General features: G+C 32.4%; 5 protein-coding genes across 11 annotated transcripts; 4 read left to right on the forward strand and 1 right to left on the reverse strand.

Moving 5' to 3' along the window:
• Positions 1-2,492: 2,492 nt before the first annotated feature.
• LOC110806703 (glutamate racemase) lies at positions 2,493-4,034 on the forward strand. 2 transcript variants are annotated; one of them, XM_022031622.2, is made up of 2 exons: positions 2,493-2,875; positions 3,615-4,034. In XM_022031622.2, exons 1-2 carry the CDS (start codon positions 2,832-2,834, stop codon positions 3,883-3,885), a joined length of 315 nt encoding a protein of 104 aa, XP_021887314.1. In that variant the 5' UTR covers positions 2,493-2,831; the 3' UTR covers positions 3,886-4,034. The 2 variants fall into 2 exon arrangements, with proteins under 2 accessions (XP_021887314.1, XP_021887313.1); XM_022031621.2 differs by having other exon boundaries at positions 2,550-2,875; positions 3,606-4,034.
• A 407-nt stretch (positions 4,035-4,441) lies between these two features.
• Positions 4,442-7,743, forward strand: LOC110806679 (putative E3 ubiquitin-protein ligase RHY1A). The gene is made up of 3 exons (XM_022031598.2): positions 4,442-4,978; positions 6,383-6,570; positions 7,088-7,743. Exons 1-3 carry the CDS (start codon positions 4,517-4,519, stop codon positions 7,545-7,547), a joined length of 1,110 nt encoding a protein of 369 aa, XP_021887290.2. The 5' UTR covers positions 4,442-4,516; the 3' UTR covers positions 7,548-7,743.
• On the reverse strand, positions 4,998-14,096 carry LOC110806677 (Transducin/WD40 repeat-like superfamily protein). Of its 3 annotated transcripts, none has more exons than XR_015821423.1 (3): positions 13,777-14,096; positions 9,612-11,396; positions 4,998-5,304 (listed from the first exon to the last, which is right to left on the reverse strand). XR_015821423.1 is itself a non-coding variant. In XM_022031597.2 (2 exons), exon 2 carries the CDS (start codon positions 11,370-11,372, stop codon positions 9,690-9,692), a length of 1,683 nt encoding a protein of 560 aa, XP_021887289.2. In that variant the 5' UTR covers positions 11,373-11,396; positions 13,777-14,096; the 3' UTR covers positions 9,224-9,689. The 3 variants fall into 3 exon arrangements, 1 of the variants encoding a protein (XP_021887289.2); XR_015821422.1 differs by lacking the exon at positions 4,998-5,304 and adding an exon at positions 7,543-7,675; XM_022031597.2 differs by lacking the exon at positions 4,998-5,304 and having other exon boundaries at positions 9,224-11,396.
• A 1,117-nt stretch (positions 14,097-15,213) lies between these two features.
• LOC110806704 (Protein phosphatase 2C family protein) lies at positions 15,214-18,420 on the forward strand. The gene is made up of 4 exons (XM_022031623.2): positions 15,214-15,811; positions 16,332-16,705; positions 17,415-17,651; positions 17,796-18,420. Exons 1-4 carry the CDS (start codon positions 15,541-15,543, stop codon positions 18,066-18,068), a joined length of 1,155 nt encoding a protein of 384 aa, XP_021887315.2. The 5' UTR covers positions 15,214-15,540; the 3' UTR covers positions 18,069-18,420.
• A 3,914-nt stretch (positions 18,421-22,334) lies between these two features.
• On the forward strand, positions 22,335-24,341 carry SSN2 (zinc finger SWIM domain protein). Of its 4 annotated transcripts, none has more exons than XM_022055549.2 (6): positions 22,335-22,474; positions 22,606-22,648; positions 22,753-22,858; positions 23,022-23,159; positions 23,284-23,389; positions 23,967-24,341. In XM_022055549.2, exons 1-5 carry the CDS (start codon positions 22,414-22,416, stop codon positions 23,383-23,385), a joined length of 450 nt encoding a protein of 149 aa, XP_021911241.2. In that variant the 5' UTR covers positions 22,335-22,413; the 3' UTR covers positions 23,386-23,389; positions 23,967-24,341. The 4 variants fall into 4 exon arrangements, with proteins under 4 accessions (XP_021911241.2, XP_021911242.2, XP_021911243.2 ...); XM_022055550.2 differs by having other exon boundaries at positions 22,627-22,648; XM_022055551.2 differs by having other exon boundaries at positions 23,052-23,159; positions 23,967-24,316.
• The last annotated feature ends 531 nt before the right edge of the window (positions 24,342-24,872 follow it).

Genomic DNA, 24,872 nt, shown 5'->3' on the forward strand with positions numbered 1-24,872 from the left:
GGATATCGAAGTGATGAAAAATTTAGCGCCCATTACCAGACGAGGTGTGAGGACGACTGGTTAATTGTTAAAACTGGATATTAGTTTCACGAATAGAAAAATATCTCTATGAACTCCCAAAGATACCAGTAAGCAAATAAGAGAGGAAAATTATCGTATTTTATGCGTAAAAATAAAAAGTGGTATGGGTATGAGTTTTAATATATTATTTTTTGAAAAACTCGTAACAGTAAGTATCAAACAAACATTTTTAAGTTAAATGTATTTAATTAAAGTAATTACTACATTAGTTGTTTTTCTTATTTTTATCAATATTTAGTTTTCCGTATCAGTGAGTAATGTGATATTTTTATTAGATTCGTGTAACTCGTTCTTTCATTAACCATTTCAGATCAATATACAGACTCCGATCAACAAGAAAACTGTGAGTAGTTTACCTCCCGGATCCCTTCAATAACTAGTGGAGGTTAACTCTATGATATTTATCTATTTATTTTAAATCATTTATTTACTTTTTTTTTTACGAACTACTGTAGTAGTAACATTCTCATAACTCTATTAAGCATTTTAATTTATTGTGTAAAGAATGTAAACCATAACATATTATTCGCTTTTGCATTTAAATTATAAATTCATCTCCTTTAAGATTCCGAATTTTTATAAAATTTATTCAAAAAATATTTATAATTTAAATAAAATATTACACTAATTACTTAATTTTCGAATCTGGACACTTATTACATTTTAATCGTTACTATTTTTTTATAATTTTATTTATAATATTTTTTATTTATTTCAAGTACTTAATTTATTTTTATTTTTAACAAAAAAATTTAAAGATCTATATTATTTTTTTTTACTTTTGAAAAATAATTTTTATTAATTAATTAATTTAATAATCTAAAAATATTATTATTATTAATTTATTAATATATTAATTAATTAATTAATATTATTTTTAATTCAAAAATAACTTAATCATTTTTATTTTTTCTCTTATAAAATAGAATAAAATTAATTATTTGAAATGTTTAAAAAACATCACGAAATCAATTGTAACATAAAAAAAAAAAATTATGAATCAAATTAAGTTTTAGAAATTAATTTAATAATTTATTCTAAAACATTTTAATATACAACTTTTCTAAATAAAATATAAACACACACATTTGGTCTGTTACTCTTATTTTACTAGAAAACAAAGGATTAAGTGACAACGACCCAAAAGGAATAATGAACCAAATTTCAATAATTAATTATAGAAACTATATATTAATTTCCTACATTATTTTATAAATTATTAAAATGAATTTAATTTGTAATATAATTTATAAAATATTTACATTTTTAAATTTTTGTAATAATTTTTGATAAAGAAGAATAAGTCCTTGTTATTGTGAATATTTTCTTAAATATAAGAATCCAATTCCACCCACCCTCTTTTTTCAGACATTCTTCATTTAATATAATATTTAAAATACATTAAAAAAATTTAAATATTTTTATAATATTAATATTTATATCATTTTGTACTACTATAAATTAATCGGGTTTATCTATGTAATTAATGCGTCATTCCTTATAAAACAAGGTGTCGACTCGAATAAAATTATAAATTTATAAATATTTTTTCAATGTTATGATATGATGAATGTGTATGCATAATTTTTTTTTAAAAAAATAATTATTAAAAATTTATTGTATATACCAATAATTTATTATTTAAATTGTGAGAAATTTTATTCACTAAGTAAAAAGGAAAATTTCATAAAATATTATACATATTTACTAAATCAGCAATCGTATTAAATACGATGTATTATAAAAAATTTACATTTTTAATTGGTTGATATAAATTGGATCAAAAATAATTATTGAATGAAATATTCAATTTTATAAATTAATTAAAAATATATATTTATTTTTTTATAAATAAATAAATAATTAAAAAAAAAAGTTACATCATCAATGATTTAAAAAATTTAAATTAAAAAAAAATGTAACTCTGATACTAATGTAAAGTAATGATCTGAAATTTAAAAAAATAAATAAATTATAAATTGAATGAAGAAACGAAATAATAAAATTAATTTATATAAACTGATATAATATTTGAAATCGAATCATAACTTTGGATACGTAAAATGTACGAGTTTAAATGATTAGTTGTGCATTCCTCACATGTTCTATTCAATTGGGTTATAATTGATTTATGGACAGGGTGATTACTTAATAAAAATATGTGAATACACACATACACATATATATGTATATATATATGTATGATCGACCATAATTCCAACTAGATCTCAACTCCAAACTTCCTCTACAGAACTAAACAGTAGAACTCGGCTACAATCCAAAGAGAGGGAAGCAAAGAGTCACATCTAATTTCCTTTATAAATCCAACTCAACCACTCTTTTCAAACAGATCTATATATTCTAAATGTACCCTAAACAAGATCAAACGCAAACGAAAGCATCAATCTCCCACAACCCTTCTTTAAATCCATTTATGAACTAAAAAGCATCTTGTAATTTTTCATTTTTTTTTACAGCCGCAGATTGCTCTCTGAAAACAGAGCATCACAACATGTCTTTGAAAAACAGAGCCCTCCATACTACCACTTGTACTTTATTACCGTCTTTACCTCTTTTTTTTTCCTCTGAAATTTCACCAGATGAGTCCAAACGAACATATTCTTGAGTTTCAGTATAAAATACTGCGTTTGTTTGTTGTAAATCTCCATTGTTTTTGAAGTTTGTATACTGCAGAGCAGGAATTCAGTGTGTTAGTTCTTCTTTGAGTTGCTCTGTTTTTTTTTCAAGAGATGGCAAGAGCTGGGATTTCGAAAACTAAGATGTTAATCTTTAGGTAAATGTTTTAAATTTGAGAGTTTGATGGTTTCAGAGTTCATAGAGATGAGGAAGTTTATTTTTTTGGGATTTGATTTTGGATTACCGATTAGTTTCAGTGAGTTTACTGGGTTTTTTTTTAAAAAAAATTCCTATATTTTTCCTCTTCTTGTTACTGAGATCATGCTGGTGATTCTGCTAAGGAAAACACTTGGGTTTCTTTTGATCTTGACATTGTTTTCGGTCTGCTAATTATCTTCTGGTTTCCACCATTGTTGATCATGATTCAAAGTTCATGAAGTTGTAGACTAAAAATATAGACCGAGTCAGTCGGTCTATTTTTTTTATTTTCCCACTCTTTTCCTGTTCTTAATTAGTGAGATTAAGCTGATGATTCTGCTAAGAAAATCATCTGGGTTCCTTTTGATCTTGACGTTCTTTTCGGTCTGCTAATTATCTTCCCATTTCCACCATTGCCGATCATGATTCAGAGTTCATGAAGTTGGCTAGACTGAAAACATAGACCGAGTCAGTGGGTCAACTGGGTTTTTTTTTTATTTTTCTACTCTTTTCCTGTTCTGGATTAGCGAGGTTAAACTGGTGATTCCGCAAAGAAAATCCTCTGGGTTCTTCTTGATCTGTAAATTCTTCAGTAAAAATAATCTGGGTTCTTCTTAATTCTGACATTCTTTTACATCTACTTATTATCGTATACTTTTATCCGCCATTGTTGATCGTGGTTTTACCAGTTCATGCAGGGAAACTCAGCGAGTTGAGCGTCCATTTACGAAGCTTTCAGGGGCAAACTACTATGGGGAGAAATTTCGTGGGTCGTCGTCGGGGAAGAGTGATGAGAAATCAAAGGTCGAGGCTCAAACGACGTCGTCCTGGGTTCCTCATCCTCGAACAGGCATTTACTTCCCCAAAGGCCACGAATGGGTAATGGACGATGTGCCGGCAACGGCTGCTTCTTTTCCCAGGACTCACTGGTTCAGGAATGTTGACGGCGTTGACAAACCAGACCCCTGAACATATATATATACATACACCCATATCTTTCAGAAAGTGTCTACAAGATGATAGTATATATATATATGTATGTATGCATGGGCATGTGTATGTATGGGTAATTAACTTAAGGTAATTAAATATATGAATAAATTATTAAATTAATTGTCCATGTTTATTATTTAAATATTTTTTATTTGGTTACAACGTTCAGTTTGTTTTTATCTTTTAACAGAAAAATTAAAATAATTAAAATATATTTAAATATTTTACAAATAACTTCAACTAATTAATTAAATCAATAATCTAATAACAATAAAAAAGAAATTAATATTACAATTAATTGACTAATTTTATTAATGTAATTAATTAATTGTTTTAAATTATTTTTTAAAAAATTAAATAAATTTTAATTATTTTAAGTGTTTTTATTTAAAAAAATTATAAATTTAAAATAAATAGAAAATATTAAAAATTAAAGTAAAAATTACGAAAGAGAAACGTCAGCACCAAATACAACTTTCCTTTCCGTTTCGTGTTTTTAAATTCAACAACCTGACAAGTAGCATAATAAACCTTCAACGACCATCCATCTTCAGCCTGTCCCAGTCTATAGAATTTATATATATGTATATATATACACACCAGTTATATGTCTCTCCCGCTCTGCAGAAAGACCTTAAACAGAAAAAACGCATTCATCTTCCTTCCCATTTCTCCGTCTCTGCTCTGTCTTTTCCGGATCTTTAAAATTTTAGTAAAAAATATTAGAATTTATACACATATATATACATATACATTTGTATTTCTAGTTTGTCTTTGTTTAGCAAGTTCTTCAGCCGCCGCGCACTTAGCTCCTCTCTTCTTCTCGGTTATTTCGGAGGAAATATTTTGTTCTTGGTGCATGACGAGCGCGTCGGAACTTTTTTACAATCGGAGGTTACGATTGGGCCGGGATGACCAGGATTTAGGATCTTATCCTTCTAGTGACCGCAGTTTTCACAAGAATTACAACCGTCGCCACCATCGTCATACTCACCGCAATGATTTGGACGGTGGTGACCCCTTCCGGCGCCCGCAAACCGCGAGGCTCAGTCCCCGTGCCTCTCACTACGTAAGTTCGATTCATTTCTCTCACTATTGTTGCTTTTAATTATGGTTTTGATTTAGTTTCTGTTTGCTTCTGGAAAAATAATAGAAAACAAAAGGAACTATGGATTAGGTTTATGAGAAGATTCGGGAATTATAAATACGGAGTTCTAAGCTGTGTTTTGGCTTAGCAATATTTCCGGTGCTGGTAATAACAAATAATAAACCAAATATGTTTCTCTCACTGCCTCTATTTGCTTCTTATCTGCATGGAGCATTAGACCTGATGGCAATACCTAATTGGTTTTGGCTTGACCAATAAGGCAACTCATGGTTGATTTTCAGTCAAACCTGCAATGGATAAAAACACTTATGAAGGAATGGAGCAAAATTAAGAACAAATTAGCAATTAACAAAATTAGAGGAAGCAAATTTCAATTAGTGACTCCATGCTGTTGATAAAATTAACTTAAAACAGAAGATGCTATGCGTTATGTCAAGATCCTGCGGATTAAGGTTGTTACTTACATTCTTTTAAAAGAAATTTTGTTTTCACTGTTTCCAAATTGAGGTAAGGATGAACAGATAGCCTGTATATGGTGTCAAGTCCTTAGGAAACACATTCAGGGAGAATAATATTAGTTTTGTTCATCATCTGAGTAACATATTAATAGAGAAGAAATCAGTGTGCTGAGCTGATGGGGATCTTGCTGTTAAGAAAGAACCAAAGTCCTAATCGTGACTGAATTGCCAGAGTATCTATCTTTTCTTATTGCAGCTGTTATGGGAATCTTATTACCTTGTACCTAGTCGTGTTTGACTTACTGTGTAATTGATTACTAAAAAGAAATCGGTCTTTAAGTTTAGTTAGAGGAGATACATTTTCTTTAAAAAATTTTTATTCATTGTTTTTAGAAGTGCTTTAACACGCCTTGATTTGTTGTCTTTTATACATACATACATATATATATATAGAAATTTGTGTTAATAGAATAGTTAAAGTTTCAGGAGACCTTATTTAACTGTTTACATCTGAACGACAATACTTCCATAATTTCTTTTTTCCCTTTCATGACCAGAAGAATGAGATTAAAGAAATGGTCTCGTCTAATATATTGATGAAAAACAACTAAACAACCTAGAATGTGCACGACAGTGCAAAATGTTAGTGCAATACTAAAAAATTTAAAAGGAAGAGGTCATGTCAGAGCATTCCTAAGAGAAAATTTTTAGTTGGTTGAAAGAAAAAAGAGAAAATTTTGGTCCACTTTGCGGATTATTTTTGCAAGTGGCTTGGCATGGATTGAGAGGACTGTCCAAACTGTAATTTTTGACAATATGTAAGATCAAGAATTGCCTAGGAACAGCAATTCCTTCTGATCTAAGCAAGTCTTTTAGGTCTTTACTCTATTGCTTTTTGATTGCCTAGGAGCGTGCATCAGTTCGGCTTGATCAAGGCACTAGTCAGTTTACGTCAAGTAACAATGTCAATATAGAAACTTTAAGCAGAATGAGGAGGCTGAGTTCAAATGGAAATGAGAGACTTCCAGGGACAGTGCTACTTGCAAGGGCAAGGCTTCTTGAGAGACTGAGAGGCGTGTCTGCTTCTCAGAACAGGTTGGTGCTCTGAACAACATGGGACGTTTGACATTAATAATGCATGGATTCATATCCTTTCTAATGGAAGCCATTAGACTCATTTGATCTATATATCTATGTACATATCACCAGATTCTTTCTTTTATATGTGCGGACTTCTGCATATTTGCTACTTCGACAGATTGCACTTTCACTTTAAAAGCTGCAGGAACTTTTTGATACTAGATAGATCAACTTCACACATTTCAATCCTCTCTATTTCAATGCAGGATGCTTTTTAGTTTGTTTGTGCAATGACGGCCACTGTTAGTTATTGTGAACATAAACTTTAGAACCATTATTACTGTTACAGTTACTAAATATTATAGTAATAATCTTGAATTTGTAATTGGCAGTTTCTTTTTCATGCTTGTTATTGTGTACAATATGACGATAATGATTCTATGTGCATGTTCTTTTCTTTCTCTTTGCTGTTGCTGCCAATCCTCAGCCCACTTTCAAGATAATAATGTATGTTATGTTTGCACTTATTCAGCCGGAGCAGCAGAGCTTCATCAGAAATTTCCCGAAGGGACTCCCTGATTGTGGATGACTTGAGACTTGTTGATGCAGGGGACTGGGGAACTGATAATTCTCTGGGGCAGTCTTCCCCATTTACTGACTTGAACATTCAAATGGAAAGATCACAGTTATTGCAACAACAGAAACCACCAGGTCTCAATCAGGAAGCTCTGGACAATCTGCATATGGAGGTATACAGTTGCACAGAAACTGATACTGAAGGAAGAGTATCAAGTGCATCAAGTGATTGCAGCATATGTTTAGAGAGTTTCATGGAGAATGATGTGCTTGTAAGTCTGCCATGCGGGCATCGATTCCACTCATCCTGCTTGAACCCTTGGGTTAGAACTCGCGGAGACTGTCCTTATTGCCGAAGATCCATACTCCTTGGTAAGGAGAGCCACACTTGTGAAATCAACACAATCTCTTCTTAACTGAATATCATCCTTATCTTTTTGTTGTAGCATAAACTTACTGTACCCTTTAAGATGTCTCAGAAATGCTTTGTACTCGTTCGATATTTTGTCTCTACCCCGATATTACACCATGCTGAGTTTCACATCTAATTTCATGTGAGAAAGGCTTATTCACATGTTACGATCAATACCATTCTCATCAAAATTTCAATCACTTCAATGATTGCAATGCATGACACTGGATGTGAAGGTTGGTTTGGTGAAAATTTTACAAAATCTGAACTATGTGCTTCACAACTCCAAAATTATAGGACTCTAGATGTTTACACGAAAACAAATAGGAGAATTATATTCTGATTGACATAAAAATCTTACTAAAATTTCCTTTTGGGTGTTGACAAAGAGAACTAACTTTGAACAATTTTGGATGATTGCATGCGTTTCTTAGAAATAAAGAACTGAGGACATGCTGCTTTCCAAGCAAGTGAAAGAATCTTTGGTCCACAACCACGATGGGTGCAATAAAGTTGCAGAAATCATATGACAAAAAGTGGTACCACACCTTTCTTTGTTCTTTCTTTTTCCTAGCAAGTTTATTCATTTTCTATTAAAAGGCCATCCATCTCATTTACTAATCTCACATCACTAAAAGTTTTCACATCACACAAAATTAACCTTCATTAACTTTCTTCTTCCTCCTGTTTCTCCATTCTTCCCAACTAATATTTTGATCATTCTTCTTCAAATTCATTAAAGAAACCGCAACCATCTTTACCCATTTCATGTGAAAAAACAAATCATAGCCCCTCCTTCCTTCACCCATTTCTTCTCGTTGCGGCATCTCTCGTAAAAAAAATTCAGACGAGTAATATGTGTTTTCAGAGATCAGCACCCATGAAAAATATCTTCATAAAAAAGCAAGATTCTATGCTATTTGCATCATACATAACCTTCCGAGTCTTCCAATCACATCCCTCACTCTATCACTACCATATATTTGTTAGCAATATATCAATTGTAACACACAAAAAGCAGCCTAACTGATAATTTAGTAACATTAAATTTTTTTAGTTGGGTAATCATAATATATTATAGCTAAATTTTTTATAAATAAAAAAATAAATAATTTAGTGGCCATAATTACATTGTTTACAACTCAAACTCTTAAAGATGATATGCAAGTCCAATTTGGATATTTGAAAATGAGATTTCTACACAATTTATTAGTCTTTGACTATAAATTTCACATGGGATTCAGGCTGTTTTTGTAAAGTTCTGAAAAATAATAAAATTTAGCAATAATAAAATAATAACGATTTCAAACTTTCTTTTTTTTTTTTGAACAAAATGGTTTCAAACTTTCCGCAATCAGAATATATATAAACTCTATTTTTATATTTTTTATAGATGCTTAAATTACACTGATATTAACTTTTCAAATTCTGTGTAAAAAAAAACTTTTCAAATTTACAAAAATCTCTCACAAGTTTGCTTGGATTATATACCAACCTAGAAAAGTTTATTTACCTAAACACTGTTAAAAAAATATACAATGTAAGCCTGAAAAACAAAATATCCTTTTATTTAAATCCCTACGTTTTTATTTCTATCTCTAAAAATACTAACTAATACATTTTAAATAAATTTCCATACTTTATACCATAAATTTATATTCTCACATATCATGAAAATAATTACAAAAACATCTAGAATATTTGAATTGCTAAATCCAAATATATAAATATATGTATCTTAATATCATAAATTCCTAATGATGCAGCTCATGTGCTTTTTCCTATTAAACCCAAATGAATCTTTTAGCTATTACACAATTTCTAGTAGTATGCAGAAATAGAAGTCCCACAACTCTAATATGTTGAACAGGGGGTTCTTTTCTAATTAAAACTCATAAATTATGGATAATAACCTCAATAAAACTCAAAAACATTAACTAGCAACTGTGGACAAAATCACCTTAGACCCCTATTCAGAGATCATAAGTTACAGCTCCAAGTGAGATAAGAACAGGAAAACCAAAAATATCGGGCATTTTGTATATGCTGATTTTCAAGTAATGTTTACCTTTGCCACTTTGATACCCAGAAAGGGAGATAGCACAACTGCATTGATTACTGTCTGAGTGTAAGCAATGACCATTGTCTAAGCGTTCTGGTAATGGTGCAGCTTGTACAACAACACTTTTCCAGCAGCATTTCCCACAGCCATGAAGCCACCAGCAGGACTGAAATCCATACAACGGGGATAACGAAGGGCCGCGTTCTGGGGAGGCCAGTTGGAGAAAACAGTAAGTGATGGGATATGTATTAACTTCATGCTGTTGTTCTTCACGGTGGAGCATATTGCCAATATCTGAGAATCATGGTTAAACTTCATGAAATCCACTCTGGTCGTCAGATTCTCGACAGTCTTGATTGGTTTTTTCTTTCCACCCAAAAACTCCTCCCTCTTGTAGATGTTCACTATCCCGCTATCCGAACCAGCTGCAAAAAGACTTCCATTGGGTGAAGTGCAAAGGACAGTACTGTTTATGCAGCCCTCATCAACAGCTTTATGGATGCATCTTCTTGTTCGCAAGTCCCAGTGGTACACGTGACCATCTCCTCCAGAGCTCAATAATTGCTTCCCATCCTCAGCAAAAGCTAAAGAACGAACAGTCCCATTCATTTTTAGCGTCCCAATCAGTTCCTTTGTTCTCGAAGAAACCAACAATATGTAACCTTCATTACCCACAAAAGCAATCGTATTTGAATCAGGGGAAACCTCGAAAACTTCTAAACTTTTTTCCTCCCTACCAACCAAGGGACCTATTTTATCAAATTTTGCTTTCACCAAATCAAAGCTGTAAAAGAACTTTCTTCTTCCAGCTACAATAACTTGTGAACCATCAGGTAAGAAGCTTGCCCTCCTAATTGGGCAATCATCAAGGAAAATGCTTTGTATTTTTGTATTTCGTTTCCCATCAATCTGGAAAAATCTGACCTTTCGATCTGATCCAGCTGTAAGTAGCAACTGAGCATTTCGATGGAACTGAACTGAGTTAATCACGCCATTTGAAGGATCCTCTGCATTTGCATCCACAAGTTTTGAATACTCAAGGAGTCCAGGCAACAATTTGACACTGCTCTTCACCACAAGTTCTTCATTTGTTCGAAGAATATTATCAGCAGCTTCAATATCTTTGTAACCATGGGCCAGTTCAACCCTATTTTCTTCATCTGACGATTCATCATCACAATAGTTATCACTCTTGGATTGTGAATCAAGCTGGGCCCACTCTGTGCCTGGATTCAACTTCGCATGGTGGGCCCTCAATCTTAAAACATACTCTGAACCAGAAATCAAACCCTCGTCTTCTTCTTTCCTCAGCTTCCTCAATCGATTAACTTTAGCTATATTCACATTGATCTGTTCTTCTTCCTCGTCCTTCCAAACTGCTTTCCTGGTCTTTGGGTCTTCTTCATACCCACTCTCTTCTGAAATCCCGTCATCATTTTCATAAACAGTTAGTTCTCTATTTGCAGAAGGAACCACAACAAATAAATCATCTCCGTCCTTTTCTTCTTTCTCTTCCTTTCCAAAGACAACAGGGGAATAGAGAGATCCAAACAAGAAATTCTCCAGCTTCTTCCTTTCTTTTTCTTGTTCAATTTCTTCTTCCCTTTCTTTCTCTTTCCTTCTCTTCTTTGTCTTTGTGATGTCTAGATCAGAATCTGTTCCATTTTCAATGTTTCTTTCATTCTCCAAAAGTGCAGCCTCATCATTATCCTCCCTTTTCACCTTGCCTACACTCCTAGATTTCACATTCCGCGGTATCAAACTCATCTTTTTCAGGAAGAAAACTCTATTCTGCAAACCAGAACATTGCAGGATCAACAATACACTTTAAATCTCTCAAAAATATACATAATAAATAAAAGGGTATCTTATACAAGACTTCCACCACAATCTTTAAGTAATGAAAAACACCCTAGAGTAATAATTAATTGCTACACTACTCATACTTAATAATTATCACTACATGTGAACTTGGGCAATATTAAACTTCAATTACATTACCCAATCATTTCACAAACTGTAATTATTTATCTATATGCCAACGCATAAAAAGTTCTTTACATACAGTCTCTTTGTAATTCACTACATGAGCACGACACCTTCTAAATCCTACATCACTAATCCCCATATTCCTTCTTTACAAAATCTATGGCATTTATTGGCTTCTACTTCATTTAACAGGCTCTGAAAATCAAACTTAAACAAAAATTCACCTTTCAACGAGTAGTCCAACAACAACTCCAACTTTTTTCAGAAAAAATAAAGAACAATATCAACTTACCAATCATAAAAACTACTAGGTAAATAAAAATCACAAGGGGAAAACCAGTTTGGTTTGCCTGTCAAAATCGCTATTGTCACAATGGTAAGGCGGGCATAACTCCACAAAAATAAAAGTTTTTCAATGAATTCAAAAGGAGCCACCACTTATCCATTTAAGCCAAGATTAGACACCAAAGTATACACTGCCCTAATAAAGAGAAGCTAAGTCCATAAAACAAAACTAGATGGGAATCGATAAGGCACTCATCCAATGACATAGGATTTCAAAAAATCTGCCAATGAAATAATCTCTCTGTCCAAAGTAAAAGGCTAAACCTAAAATACACTAATTTATGCAAAAAGGATTCCTCAAAAGATATATTATCCATTTAGGACACATGCAGTCATAGTTTTGATCTTTTACGTCTCAAATCCTTTCAGTTAATCATGCTTAAAAGCCCAAGACAGCCTCTGTTTTCCTATTCATTTCATCTCCAAGTAGCAAGTAAAATGTCACAATCCTAGCTTAAACAATTCCAAGACAGCACCTTAGATCTGAAGACTTAAACAGTGACCACAATAACCTAAAACAGCTCCTATTTAATCCATATTAGCTAATCTGCATAAATAAAGCCCAAACAGCCTCTAATCACAAAGACCGAAACAGTGAATTTGGAAACACAAAACAGATCCAAGGATGTGCTGTATCCTAAAAGATCAAGACAACTTCATAAAGTAGAAGGAATAGCCAGACTGGATTCATGACGTGCAAACAGGTCTAAAACATAAAAATAAATCCTGAAGCAAAATTGCAATATTCACAATTTAAAGAAAGAAGTAGCTTGGGTTCTAAACAGCGTAGGTAACTCCAGAGAGAACCATAAGTAATTTTTAAGAATGAAATTTAAAACCATTTCGAAAACATCTTCAACCGAAACAGGTTACCTAAACGCAATCAAGGTAGATTTTCTGGTCCGTTGTATCAAACAGCCCCTTGAATACTTCAAAACTTCATCCTTTAACATAGTTAAGCATCTCAAATGTTCTTAACCTCATCAAACACCCATGAAAATTCAAATGATAAAAAAATCTCCTGCTCTTTTCAAACATTAACAGACACACATTGGATAAAAATGAAAGTGTACTCTTAAATAGTGATAAGATGTCCAAATAAAAATAAAAGAGTGAAGGAAACAGCGAACAGGTGGTGGAGGCATGGGGGGGAGACTTCAAAACAGATTTGAAGAGGGACATGACTGGCATTCAGAAACTGAAGTTTGCAAGCACAGAACAGGACTAAAATGGGACTTTAAACAGATTTGAAGCCCCCTGAATAGACCACCATGGAACTCAAAAAAGGCAAAAATGAAGAGCTGCAACAAATTTAACACTTAAAAACCAATGACCATAGAAATACAACCAGATTTAAAGAAAGAGACAATTCCTAATAACCTGAAGCTTCAAAAGGTTTAAAGGAGAGCATGAGCCATCTTTTCTTAATCAAAGCAAGAAAAAAAAAACCAATAAAGGAGGCCAAGACAGATTAGATATCGTGTGAAATGTCTTCACTTAGAGTTAGAGGCTCAAGATTGACTTACATGTCCTCCTCAACACACTGTTACCTCCAAATAGGCATGCACTGAGCAGGCATACATGTAAAGTTCATTCATGGGCGTACACCTTTATTCATCATTCAACCACAATCACAATCAATCATTCATAAGCACACACCTTTGTCCATCATTCAATCATAACAACTTAACCAATTACGAATCTTAAATTAGTAAAACATCCCCCATATATTCAGCATACAGAAACATAGACAACATAGAATTCAACTACACTTTCCTTTCACATAAAAGTCATGTAGAAAATAATAAGCCATTGTTACAGGTTTTAGAAACTTTACCTAACAGACCCAGATTGGAAATTCCTAAACTACTCTCCTATCGTCTCGGTATCTCCACCACTGAACCTCCTTGTTCTTCGTTTTTTCCCTTCCAATCTCTGTTTATCCTCACTCTATTCTCTCCTTTTTGCTTGTTTTTCGCCTTTCTTCTTCTTTCTCTCCTCTCCAATCTCCTCAGCCGAAACCCTAATCTCCCTTTTCCGTGCAACAAGGATTCTTCTCTCTGCTCCTCGATCTCCCCCGCGCACCAGGAAAAGAGAGCCGTTATTCCTTCACTACTTCAATCGTAAACAGAAAAACCCCTGCAAAAATCTTACAGAAATAAACCTAGGGTTTTCCTTTTATCGGTCCGCTCAAAACGACTCCGTTTGGTGTTCTGGGCTGCTTCCTGGGCCGGGGTAATGGTCTCAATATTTGGGTCGGGTCTGCTCCGGTCAAGCCTCTCTTTTCTATTCTCATTTTTCTTTTTTCCCTTTTTCTCTTAATTCAATTTTTCTTTTTGTTTTTCATCATTTTTTTTTCCTTTCTTTTTTCTTCTCTTTTTCATTTTCTTTTATATTTTTCATCTTTTATTTTTTACCATGATATCAACAGTAAATAATAATAATAATAATGACAATGATAAATTAAACTGTGGGTAAATTGAATTTCACTTTGTTTAACTTTCGTGAATTTATTTTTTTTATTCGTTATTTTCTTGTTTTAATTTTTTTATTTATTATATTTAAAATTTGGCAAAATTAAAGTGCTATAATTACCGTTGAAGGATAATTTATGGTAAATTTTGGGTAGTGCTTCATATATGACTTGAGTGATTATAAATTGGTGAACAACATGTACCTAAAAATTAATTTTTCATTAATCATAATTTATATATTAAACAACCATATAATATTTTTGTAAACATTTATTTAATGGCCTTAACTTATATAATTAATTTTATAATTCATGTTATTAATTGTTAAGTTAAAATAAACATCAAGAAAGTAATTAAATAAAGAGATGAAATTAAAAAAAAATAAGAATTAAAAAATTACAAATAAAGGGTTTTTTTTTTGTATCTTTGTAATTATTGTTAAAAATATAGCAAATATTATATTTTTATATTACTAAATGTAAGAATTAAATATTAAAATTGATTATAAATAAAAATAAAATAATCCCAAATATAATCTAAAAAAAATTATTTAAAATATTTAAGTTACAAAATAATTAATTACCCAAAAGAACTGAATTGTAATTTCAGTGAATAGAGGGACTGAAATTGCAATTAAATTTTATTTGAAAATAAAATACAAAAGAATTTAAAATTTTGAAAAAAAAAATGTAAAAAAGTCAAAGTTGACAAAAAGTAGCGATTGTGATATATAAAAAATAAAAGAAAAATAATTTTTTTAAAAAGGAAAGTATAACTTTACCAACGCGTTAGTGTAATACACCTGCAACAGCTACTTCTCAAGTCATCTCTCTTCTATTTCCTCTTCATCTTCTTCTTCACGCGGCATATCCTCTTCCCCCATTAACTTTCCTTTCTCTTTACCTTTCCCTACTTTCCATAAACCCTCTCTCTTTCTCTCTCTCTATCTCGGAAAAAACCTGCAAAACAAGCAACCTTACCCCCTCTATTTCACGAGAGATTCCCGAATCAACATTGTTATTTATACAGAAGAAATCTGTGTATCTGTTTTTACTAACAAACAATTCAGAGGATCTATTTTGCCGTTTCAGAAAATCAGAGATAAGAAAGGACGAGAAGCGGAGAAGATGATGATGTTGCGGTCCTGCTGCAGACCGTTGGAACGATGCCTCGGGAGGCGGGTCGGGAGTGGTGGAGATGGGCTGCTGTGGCACAGCGACCTCAAGCCGCACGCTTCCGGCGATTACTCGATCGCCGTCGTCCAGGCTAACTCCAATCTCGAGGATCAGAGTCAGGTTTTCACTACTCCTTCTGCAACCTATGTTGGGGTTTATGATGGCCATGGCGGACCTGAGGCATCCAGATTCGTCAACAATCATCTCTTCGCTTATCTTAATAGTAAGTTTCTATCTCTCCCCTCGCTTCTCGTAAAACCCTTTTCGCCGTAATTTGAAATTTGGATGTTTCCCGGGGTTTTTGCGTGATGTACTGATATGAGATGTATATACTTGTTTTGCTGTGATACTACATGCATGTGTCAGTGTCTAATTCATCTATCTCTGTCATCTGGATTTGTTAGTATCTTTTTGTTTTTCCATATGGCAATCCTCTATAAACCCTTTAAATAATTTTTGTTTGAAATTTTTGTTTGATTTTGATAACTGTCTACACATATATGTACATATATATATCTGTAAATTGAATTCGTATCGGATATGGCAATCCTCTATAAAACCTATACATAAACCTGAATTTTTTGTTTGATTTTGATCATTGTACACACAGGTTTTATAGGCCTAAGTACTCATTAATGGGTGTAAATTTTTTTCATTTTGATCATTCTCTAGAATTTTCAGTTTAGTCTTTTAATTTTACTACTACCCATTTTCTAATTTAAAAATGTTTGTTTCAATTGTAGAATTTGCTACAGAACAGGGAGGATTATCTGCAGATGTTATAAAGAGAGCATTCAGTGCCACCGAAGAGGAGTTTTTGCATTTGGTGAAGCGATCATTAACAATGAGGCCTCGAATTGCTTCAGTTGGATCATGTTGCCTGGTTGGTGCAATTTCAAATGACGTCTTATACATTGCGAATCTTGGGGATTCACGAGCTGTCCTTGGGAAGAAGGTTTCTGGGGATAACAAAAACCCGGTGGTGGCAGAACGGCTATCCACAGATCATAATGTTGCAGTTGAGGAAGTGAGAAAGGAAGTTGAGGCACTCCATCCGGATGATTCCCACATCGTGGTATACACCCGTGGAGTTTGGAGGATTAAGGGCATAATTCAGGTACAATTTGGCAATCTCTTATTTTTTATTAGTTTGTTTCACGTATATCCACTTCCTTACTGAAAGAACCATGGGACAGCAATGAATTTGAAGCTTGGCTAACTAATGTTGTCATGATGCTATCGCGTTGAAACCTATGACTTCATGTGCCTTGAGGTTTAGTGTGTTACTTCTTTATTAGTGTATTGTAAGGCTATCACATCGAGCTGTTAATGCAAGTATTACTTGATTAACCTTACAATTCATTCAAGTATTTTGAATTTGCTTTCGAGAACCTAATGATTGATACTTAAATGGGCTTCTACAGTTTGTTGTTTATTATTAGATTAATGCACAAAAGCTTCTGTATGTCAAGGTTGTTCTGAAGTAGGTTTCTACCGTACTCTTCCTGGAATCCTTTGCTCTGGCTCCTGATCTACCGTATCAGGCAGCTTAGTGAAATTTAGTCCATCTTCCACGCCTGAGATGTACATGAAGGCCCCATGAAGCATAACACGAAAGACTACGTAATTGGGAATCATATTTTCTTTTTCTGTCACTTTCAAAATCTTCTGCATTTTACTTTGATCTGATATCTGATAGTTCATATACAACAAAGTAATGTATTTGTAGAGCTGTTACTTTACCACTGGATGTGAAACAAATAATCTGGTACCTTAAAACATTCAATGGAGAAACCTGATGTGAATATTTTCCCCCCTCTTTTCAGGTCTCTAGATCTATTGGTGATGTGTACTTGAAGAAACCCGATTTCTACAAAGACCCAGTTTTCCAGCAATACGGGAACCCTGTTCCCTTGAGGAGACCTGCGATGACAGCAGAACCTTCAATTCTTGTTAAAAAGCTTAGGCCACAAGACCTATTCCTGATCTTTGCATCGGATGGCCTGTGGGAGCAGTTGAGTGATGAAGCAGCTGTGGAAATCGTTTACAAAAATCCACGAGCTGTGAGTTCCTGCATTTTCCTATTCGAACCGACTCAATTCCAACCTCCATAACATTTACTCTGCATTTGATTAATCCTTATTGAGTTTATACTTTTAACTTCTATATTTACACTTGGTGGTTTACTTGCTTTATCCTCCTTGCAGGGAATAGCTAGGAGATTGGTTCGAGCCGCCCTTCAAGTTGCTGCCAAAAAGAGAGAAATGCGATACAAGGACATTAAGAAGATCGAGAAAGGAGTAAGACGCCATTTTCACGATGACATAACCGTGATTGTGGTTTATCTCGACCACCGCAAAGTCAACTCCGGTCAAAAACTCAAACGAAACAACATTGGCAGCACTTGTGCTCCTGTTGACATCTACTCCCTCAATGCAGATGAAGCAGAAGATGATCTGTTTCCCAGTCTCATAAAGTGACCCCCAAAAAAAACAAAAAGAAAATTTGAAACTTTTGAAAAGGGTGGGCGGCAGACTGACTTTTCTTCAATTTAGGTTATAATATATATATATATATATAATAATAGTCAAAAAGAGAACTTTTGTGTAGATACAAAAAGTCATTGAAGGGTAGGTAAATGCTGATGGAAAAGAAGTTTTTTTCTTCACAAGTTGGAAGTTCTTCTGAGTCCTGACCAATTTGTCCATCGTTGATTTGGTTTCTTGAGTTTATATATTTGGTCACACCCAGAATGACTGAACCAACAATTTTGTTTTTCTTTGATCTTCTGCATATGGAAATAACAAGATTCTTCTGTTCTTTGATTGTTCATCCGTGCTCCCTTCTATCATTTTCCTTTTGTTTTTATTTTAAATTTTAATTTTATAAAAATATATACGTATATATGAGTGCACAGTATAAATAATTATTTACATATTAAATAATTAAATATTCATGATTATTTAGTAAAATAATCTCCTTTTGAAGTCAACTGGGTTTTTATAAATGTTTAGTGAGCAGGAAATGCTACATTACAATTATTCTTTAGTTATATTATATAAATTTTATTTTTTAAAAAAAAAAAAAATCAACTTGTGAATTTAAAAAGAAAGAAAACCAAGAACGTGGTCTCTAGTTCAAAGTAATTAAGTCGTGAATAATTGCGATTACGGAATTAAAAATCTATGGTGACTTTCAAGGTCATAAGTTCAGTGCTTGAAATTTTCATGTCTAAAATAATGGCAGCAGCTGGAATTTGAAGCTTTCAACTTTGGTATTGGAAATAACATATATATATATATATATATACACACACACACACGTACATATGTATACATATATCCCTCTCCTTTCATGGCCAAAATTTGACCCTATATTATATTAGTATTATTTAGTAATTTCAGCTCAATAAATTATTTTTCCTATTGATATTAATATTATATTTTACATATATGAGTCGGAAAAAAAAAAGATTCGACTAGAATATATACATATATATATATATATATACACATATGTATATACATATCCATATCTTTGATCTTGTATTAGATTAATATTAATTAGTGATTTCATATGAATAAATTATTTTTTTATGAGTAACTGTTGATACTAGTATTATATTTTACATATGTGAGTAAAAAAAAATAAGATTCTAACTAAAATAAATGTGGCGAACAAGAATTTGAAATGAAATAAATTATAAACTGAACGTAGAAGTAAAATAATAGTGTTATGATTTAAATTCCTTATACAATAATTCAGAATACCCAATGAAAATACGAAAATGATATTTTTAAAAGAAACAACGAAAAATCAAAATAATAAATAGAAAATAAACAACTGGACATCATATTCGCAACCCTCTTATAGATCAGAATTTAAATATTGGTTCTCTTAATCTAAAATGATTAATAAAATAGTGAACTATACTAGCACAAGAAGAATGTCACACTACTCACTGATACATAAATAAAAATTAGTAAAAATCATGAAAATAATTAATATAACTATTATTTTAAGTAAATTCATTTATTATAAGTAAAATCATTTATTATATACTTACCGTAACGAAATTTTCAAAACTAATATATAGAGACAATAACATAACCAATATCATAATCTCATATTCAATTAACCAGAACAACAACTTTCACTTTTTATTTGTATATTGGTATCTATAGGAGTTCATAGGGATATCCCCACTATGCGTAAACCATTATTTAATATTTTCAAGTAACCAGTCATCTCCATACTCCGTTCGGTATGAACGCCAAAAATATCATCCCTCAATACCCCGTCCGCTATGAGAGTGAAAGGGGTCGTCCCCTTACCCCGTCCGGTATGAGCACAAAAATATCAATCTTCGATACCCCATCCAGTATAAGGTAACATTCACGGTATGGTTTGCTATGCACCCAGTCCGTCCATCATCTCTCAGAATATCCAGTAAGACTACCATTCAATCATTTACTTAATTACAAAATTTTATGTTTACATTTAATTTCCAGTTACAGAATTTAACTATAAATTACGCAAAACAAGCAATACATGCATTAAGGAAACACCACTGAATCATCATGCCAACTTCAGTGTATTATTATGCATTTAAAACAGTAAAGTCAATCAAACATGATCAACAATAAATAATAATCGATTCCGCCTCCATTAGTAACATGCGATTAATTATCAAAATTTTATAAATTGTACAAAATAATACATTATTTATAATTAAACTTTAATTCTATAACAATAAATAAGGTGAGAGATTTTTACTCGAATCGATGTCCGAAACGTTAAACTTTTAGCTGCGCCTACTAGCGGTCTTTAGGTTTCTTAAATTTTTTTTCGGAGATTAAAACACGCTCCAAATACTTATAAATACCCTAAAAAAATTCAAAATCGGTGTTAGAAACTCTTTCCAACCAATTTTGAGATTCTGACACGGCGGTGCTGCCGCGCTCCAGCGATGGCACCATCGCTCGCGGCGGCGGAGTTTTTCAATACGGCGGCGCTGCTAGCTCACCTTCGCGATTGGACATTTTTCTTTTGTTAACCTGTGGAAAACAAAATGGTGAATACAACGGTGAAAAAATTGCACGAAACAGGAATCAGGAAGGGTCTCATCAGATGCAATTTTTGATTTTTTATACTACAGCGCCGCTAAATTTTACCCGCAGTTTTTGGCTCATCCGTTGGTCCTTTTGCTCTGATTTAGCAATAGGAGTGTTCAAAATCAAATTTTGAGCGACTGATAGAATTTTTATCTTTTTTGGCGGTCGGAAGTGGCTCTGGTGCTACAACAGAAGACGGTCGGCTCCTTTCCCGGCGGCTGGTTCTTATTTGTGAGGGAAGGAGGGGCTAGCGGCTAGGGCTAAGGTTTGGTGTGAACTAAGGTATTTATATCCGTCTCATTTTAATTTAAACCATTTATCGCGTTTGATCTGAACTGTTCGATCACGTTTAAATAGGAAGTGAATCTATACCGTTCATCGCGATTTGATCTTGACCGTACGATCGCGTTTAAAGACGAAATGAATCTGAACTGTTCATCGCATTCAATCGCAACCGTTTGATCGCGTCTGAGGAGGGAACAGATTCAGACTGTCCACATGCGCGAGAACAAATCTAGAGCGTCCAATCGTGGGCACACGGATTGCCAGTGTGGCCTCCCGCATGGCACTGCGTCAACATGCCTTGTCACGCGGTGCGCTCCGGTTCGTCGATGCTGCTGACCGGACGGTTCTACGTGATATATTTTTTTAAATTACATTTTGACCTTTAATTTCTAATTTTTATTTAAAAAATACTATTATAACCTAAATTTTCACTTTTTTTTTTCAAATTTGTTTTTAATTTTATCATCTATTTATTTTTTATTAATTTTTACATTAAATAAAAAATTGATAAATTTAAAAATTATATTTTATATAATAATTTTAAATATTTTAAAATTAATTATGAGTATTACAATATATATATATATACATACATATGTATATATATATTCTTATCATTTTATTCGGCTCAATAAATTATTTTTGTATGATTAACTGTTGATACCAATATTATATTTTATATATGTGAATAAAAAAAATAAAATTCCACCAAAAAATATATATATATTCTTATTTGTTTATTGACAAACTTTAATCCTATATTAGATTAGTATTATTTAGTAATTTCAAGTCAATAAATTATTTTTCTATAACTAACTGTTAATACTTATATTATATTTTATATATGTGAATGAAAAAAAATAAAATTTGATTAAAATAATATTATATTATAAAAAGAAAAGATGTCAACTCTTCTAAATTATTTTTACAGTCGTATTAATATTAAAAGTTTATCTTATATCGTTTTATACATATATTAAATAACATCTCAAGTCTTATATTTATAGTATTAGTAATAAATTTTATATTTAATATAGGAAATACCTTTTTATTTTGTATTATTTTGTTTATTGTAATTTAAAATCTATAAGATCTTTAAAAAAATTATTTTTTATGTTTTGGCATTTTATTGTTTTATATAAAATTATAAATTTTTTTATTATGTACGCTTATTTATTTTAGAAAAAAAGGCTAGAAATTAAATTATTAATTTTATAGTTAAAAAATTATAATATATGAAGTAAATATTTTGTACACATGTTTATACTTTTAAATAATTAGATGGATTAAATTAAGAATATATATATATATATATATTATTTATTGTTTGATTTATTAACACTTTCCCTCCATCCCAACGCGCGCGGGGGCGGGAACACACACACACAGAAAATCGGAGGAGGAACAAAGAAAACAAAGTGAAAAGATGAGCGCAAGTAGTTTGGTTGCAGAGGCAGTGTGGAAAGCCATTGAAGATACTCGATCAGGTACTCTTATCTGTCTGCTGGTGGCTTTTTTTTTTCTTTTTTTAATTTGTGATCACATGAATGCTGCTTTTGATTGAAAATAAATAGATTATTTGAATCTGTATTCACATGTACTGCTTTTCATTGACAAGAAATTAATGGAAGTGTTGCAGTGACCGAAGATCAACTCTCCATGTTAGTATACATCAAAACCTCGCCCATTCTGAAAAATTTTACCCTAGATATCTAGATTTGAGTACCAGTGTGCTAGTGTCTGCGTGAATTTAGTATTATTGCAGATTGCATTTCTTGTTCGGGAAAAACCTCGAGAGAGCGACCAGGATAGTGGATCAAAGAGGTGTTAAGAGAATCTCTGGTGAGCCGAGTGGCCGCTCAATCTTCCAGGTATTTTAGGCATGTAACTCAAAATCAAAGCTAACTTGTCAAATCGAAATAGAGGGGAACGTGATGTAGAAACTCGAATCTGTGAAACATTTTGCTAGGTGAATATGAAAACCTAATTGTGAAATTTTGAAGTGTTAAATTTGAATTCTACGGTTGGAAATAGGTGATTAAATTGTTGAAAAATCTTGACAAGGTCGTGGGAGAATCACGGAGGAAGGAGGAATATCCGTGCTTTGCTGAGAACTATTGTGGATGTTATTCATTCTTTTACGACGTCGTAAATAAAGGAGAACAGCTTTGTGTAAGATTGTTCATTATGCTCTTGCTTAATCATTGTTTTAATCAATCTAATTGTTTGATTTTTCGTTCTGTGATTTATTTTCGTTATTCGTTTTAATTCTTCTTTATGTTTTCCTTTTGTCCAGTGCAAGCATCAATTAGCTGCGAGACTTGCTGCATCACTGGGAGTGTGCATTGAAGTCAAGGTGTCTGATGAGCAGCTAGCATTGTTGCTTTCACAGCTCTAAAGAGGTAGGACCAGATTCCTTGGATGTACTTTTTCCTTTGCATTTTTGCTGGCCATTGAAGACATTCTAACGATAGTTAAATTATTATGAAATACAGTGTAAAATTATTAAAAAAAATATATAAACTTTAGAAACTGAATCTTCACAAAATAAATTACAGAGTTTGCATTGTTGAAACCATAAACTAAATTGCAGTTTGCTCTAGAGCTTTTTAGTATTGGAAAAATTCTTTGCTTCTAATCTTCTTAATGTCTAAATACACAATAATTTGATGTTTTTCCTTGTTTCTTCTGAACAATAACATCTCTAGCTATAAATTCTGGAATTTTGTCATTAATCACATGCGCAATAATTAATTAAATGATAAATTAATCCAAATTTAAGCTTACAAAAAAATTATTCAAAATATTACTTGTATTGATAGTTCTTTCTCTTTTTTATTTTTTATTTTTCCTAGTCGTTATGAAAAACAAGACTCGTATTTGAATAGTCGATTTTACAAACATAGTTATTTGAGATAAATGCTCCTTGCTTAGTTCTCTGCTTCCGTTCTTTATCCTACTTGGCAATGAACCCTACAGGTTTAAGTAAAGAAAATAAAGAATAACTATTAGGTGAAATCAGAGAGGTGTAAAGTCTGGCATAGCAGCCATGTCTGATCATCTCATTCAGCAGGTGACAACAATCTCGAACTTCTTCACATGTGCTTGTTGTTAAGTTTCATAGAAGTGGTGCAGGATGAGGCTTGGCAGCAGTTAAAGACATTGCATGTTGCCTATGCATAGATGCTGAGTCTTGCATTTGACGATAAATGCTTCAAGTTCTCATGTTATTCCTGCATTGCTATATTCTTATGCATCCCTTCCATGTTTTCGTCATCATTATTGATTGTTCAACTGTGGAGTAAAAAGTCTAAAGTGCCTTGTCCCAACTCTTTAACTAGATTTTGAAAGCAATTTCTTGCTAACTATGGGAAGATATTTTTGCTTAATAACAGCGGAAACACAAGGCAAACAACCAAACAATAACCATCTATTGAATCTTCATATATTTGAAAATTCTTTTCTAACCAAGAAAAGAAAAGCGATGTAGCAGGCAATGACCATCTATGGTGTCTCCATAAAATTTTCCTAAACTAACAAAAGGCCAACAAAAATAAACATAATAATCAGTACAAAACCGGGATTCTAGTCCCTCTCCAAAATAGTCAAGACAACACCACTAGAAAACCATGGACCTTTAGCGGACAAGGAAAACAGTTTATGTCCAATGAAATACTTGAAGAGTATAGAATCCTGATCCAATTACAACATCCATGAGAAATGCAAATGGCTGATTTATCTTCCGCTTTATGTATTAATTCTTACATTTCCTATTACATGTAAAGTGATAGTTTTGGTATATTGAGAGATATCATCATTCGTGAACCTCATGCTTATACTATATTTGTCGGTAAAAGGATAGTTGACCAAATATTGAATAAAACA

This window comes from Carica papaya, chromosome 6 (genome assembly GCF_054855325.1).
Source record: "Carica papaya isolate Zhongbai chromosome 6, ASM5485532v1, whole genome shotgun sequence".
Classification (NCBI taxonomy): Eukaryota; Viridiplantae; Streptophyta; class Magnoliopsida; order Brassicales; family Caricaceae; genus Carica; species Carica papaya.

Bases quoted from the DNA above. Each gene is read 5' to 3' on its own strand.
- LOC110806703 (XM_022031621.2), top strand. From the start codon at position 2,832: ATGGCAAGAGCTGGGATTTCGAAAACTAAGATGTTAATCTTTAG. The intron at 2,876-3,605 runs GTAAATGTTTTA...TGGTTTTACCAG, and splicing joins ACTAAGATGTTAATCTTTAG to TTCATGCAGGGAAACTCAGC.
- LOC110806679 (XM_022031598.2), top strand. From the start codon at position 4,517: ATGTCTCTCCCGCTCTGCAGAAAGACCTTAAACAGAAAAAACGCATTC. The intron at 4,979-6,382 runs GTAAGTTCGATT...TTGATTGCCTAG, and splicing joins GTCCCCGTGCCTCTCACTAC to GAGCGTGCATCAGTTCGGCT. The intron at 6,571-7,087 runs GTTGGTGCTCTG...GCACTTATTCAG, and splicing joins GTGTCTGCTTCTCAGAACAG to CCGGAGCAGCAGAGCTTCAT.
- LOC110806704 (XM_022031623.2), top strand. From the start codon at position 15,541: ATGATGATGTTGCGGTCCTGCTGCAGACCGTTGGAACGATGCCTCGGG. The intron at 15,812-16,331 runs GTAAGTTTCTAT...TTTCAATTGTAG, and splicing joins TCTCTTCGCTTATCTTAATA to AATTTGCTACAGAACAGGGA. The intron at 17,652-17,795 runs GTGAGTTCCTGC...TCCTCCTTGCAG, and splicing joins TTTACAAAAATCCACGAGCT to GGAATAGCTAGGAGATTGGT.
- SSN2 (XM_022055549.2), top strand. From the start codon at position 22,414: ATGAGCGCAAGTAGTTTGGTTGCAGAGGCAGTGTGGAAAGCCATTGAA. The intron at 22,649-22,752 runs GTTAGTATACAT...GTATTATTGCAG, and splicing joins ACCGAAGATCAACTCTCCAT to ATTGCATTTCTTGTTCGGGA. The intron at 22,859-23,021 runs GTATTTTAGGCA...GGTTGGAAATAG, and splicing joins GTGGCCGCTCAATCTTCCAG to GTGATTAAATTGTTGAAAAA.
- LOC110806677 (XM_022031597.2), bottom strand. From the start codon at position 11,372: ATGAGTTTGATACCGCGGAATGTGAAATCTAGGAGTGTAGGCAAGGTG.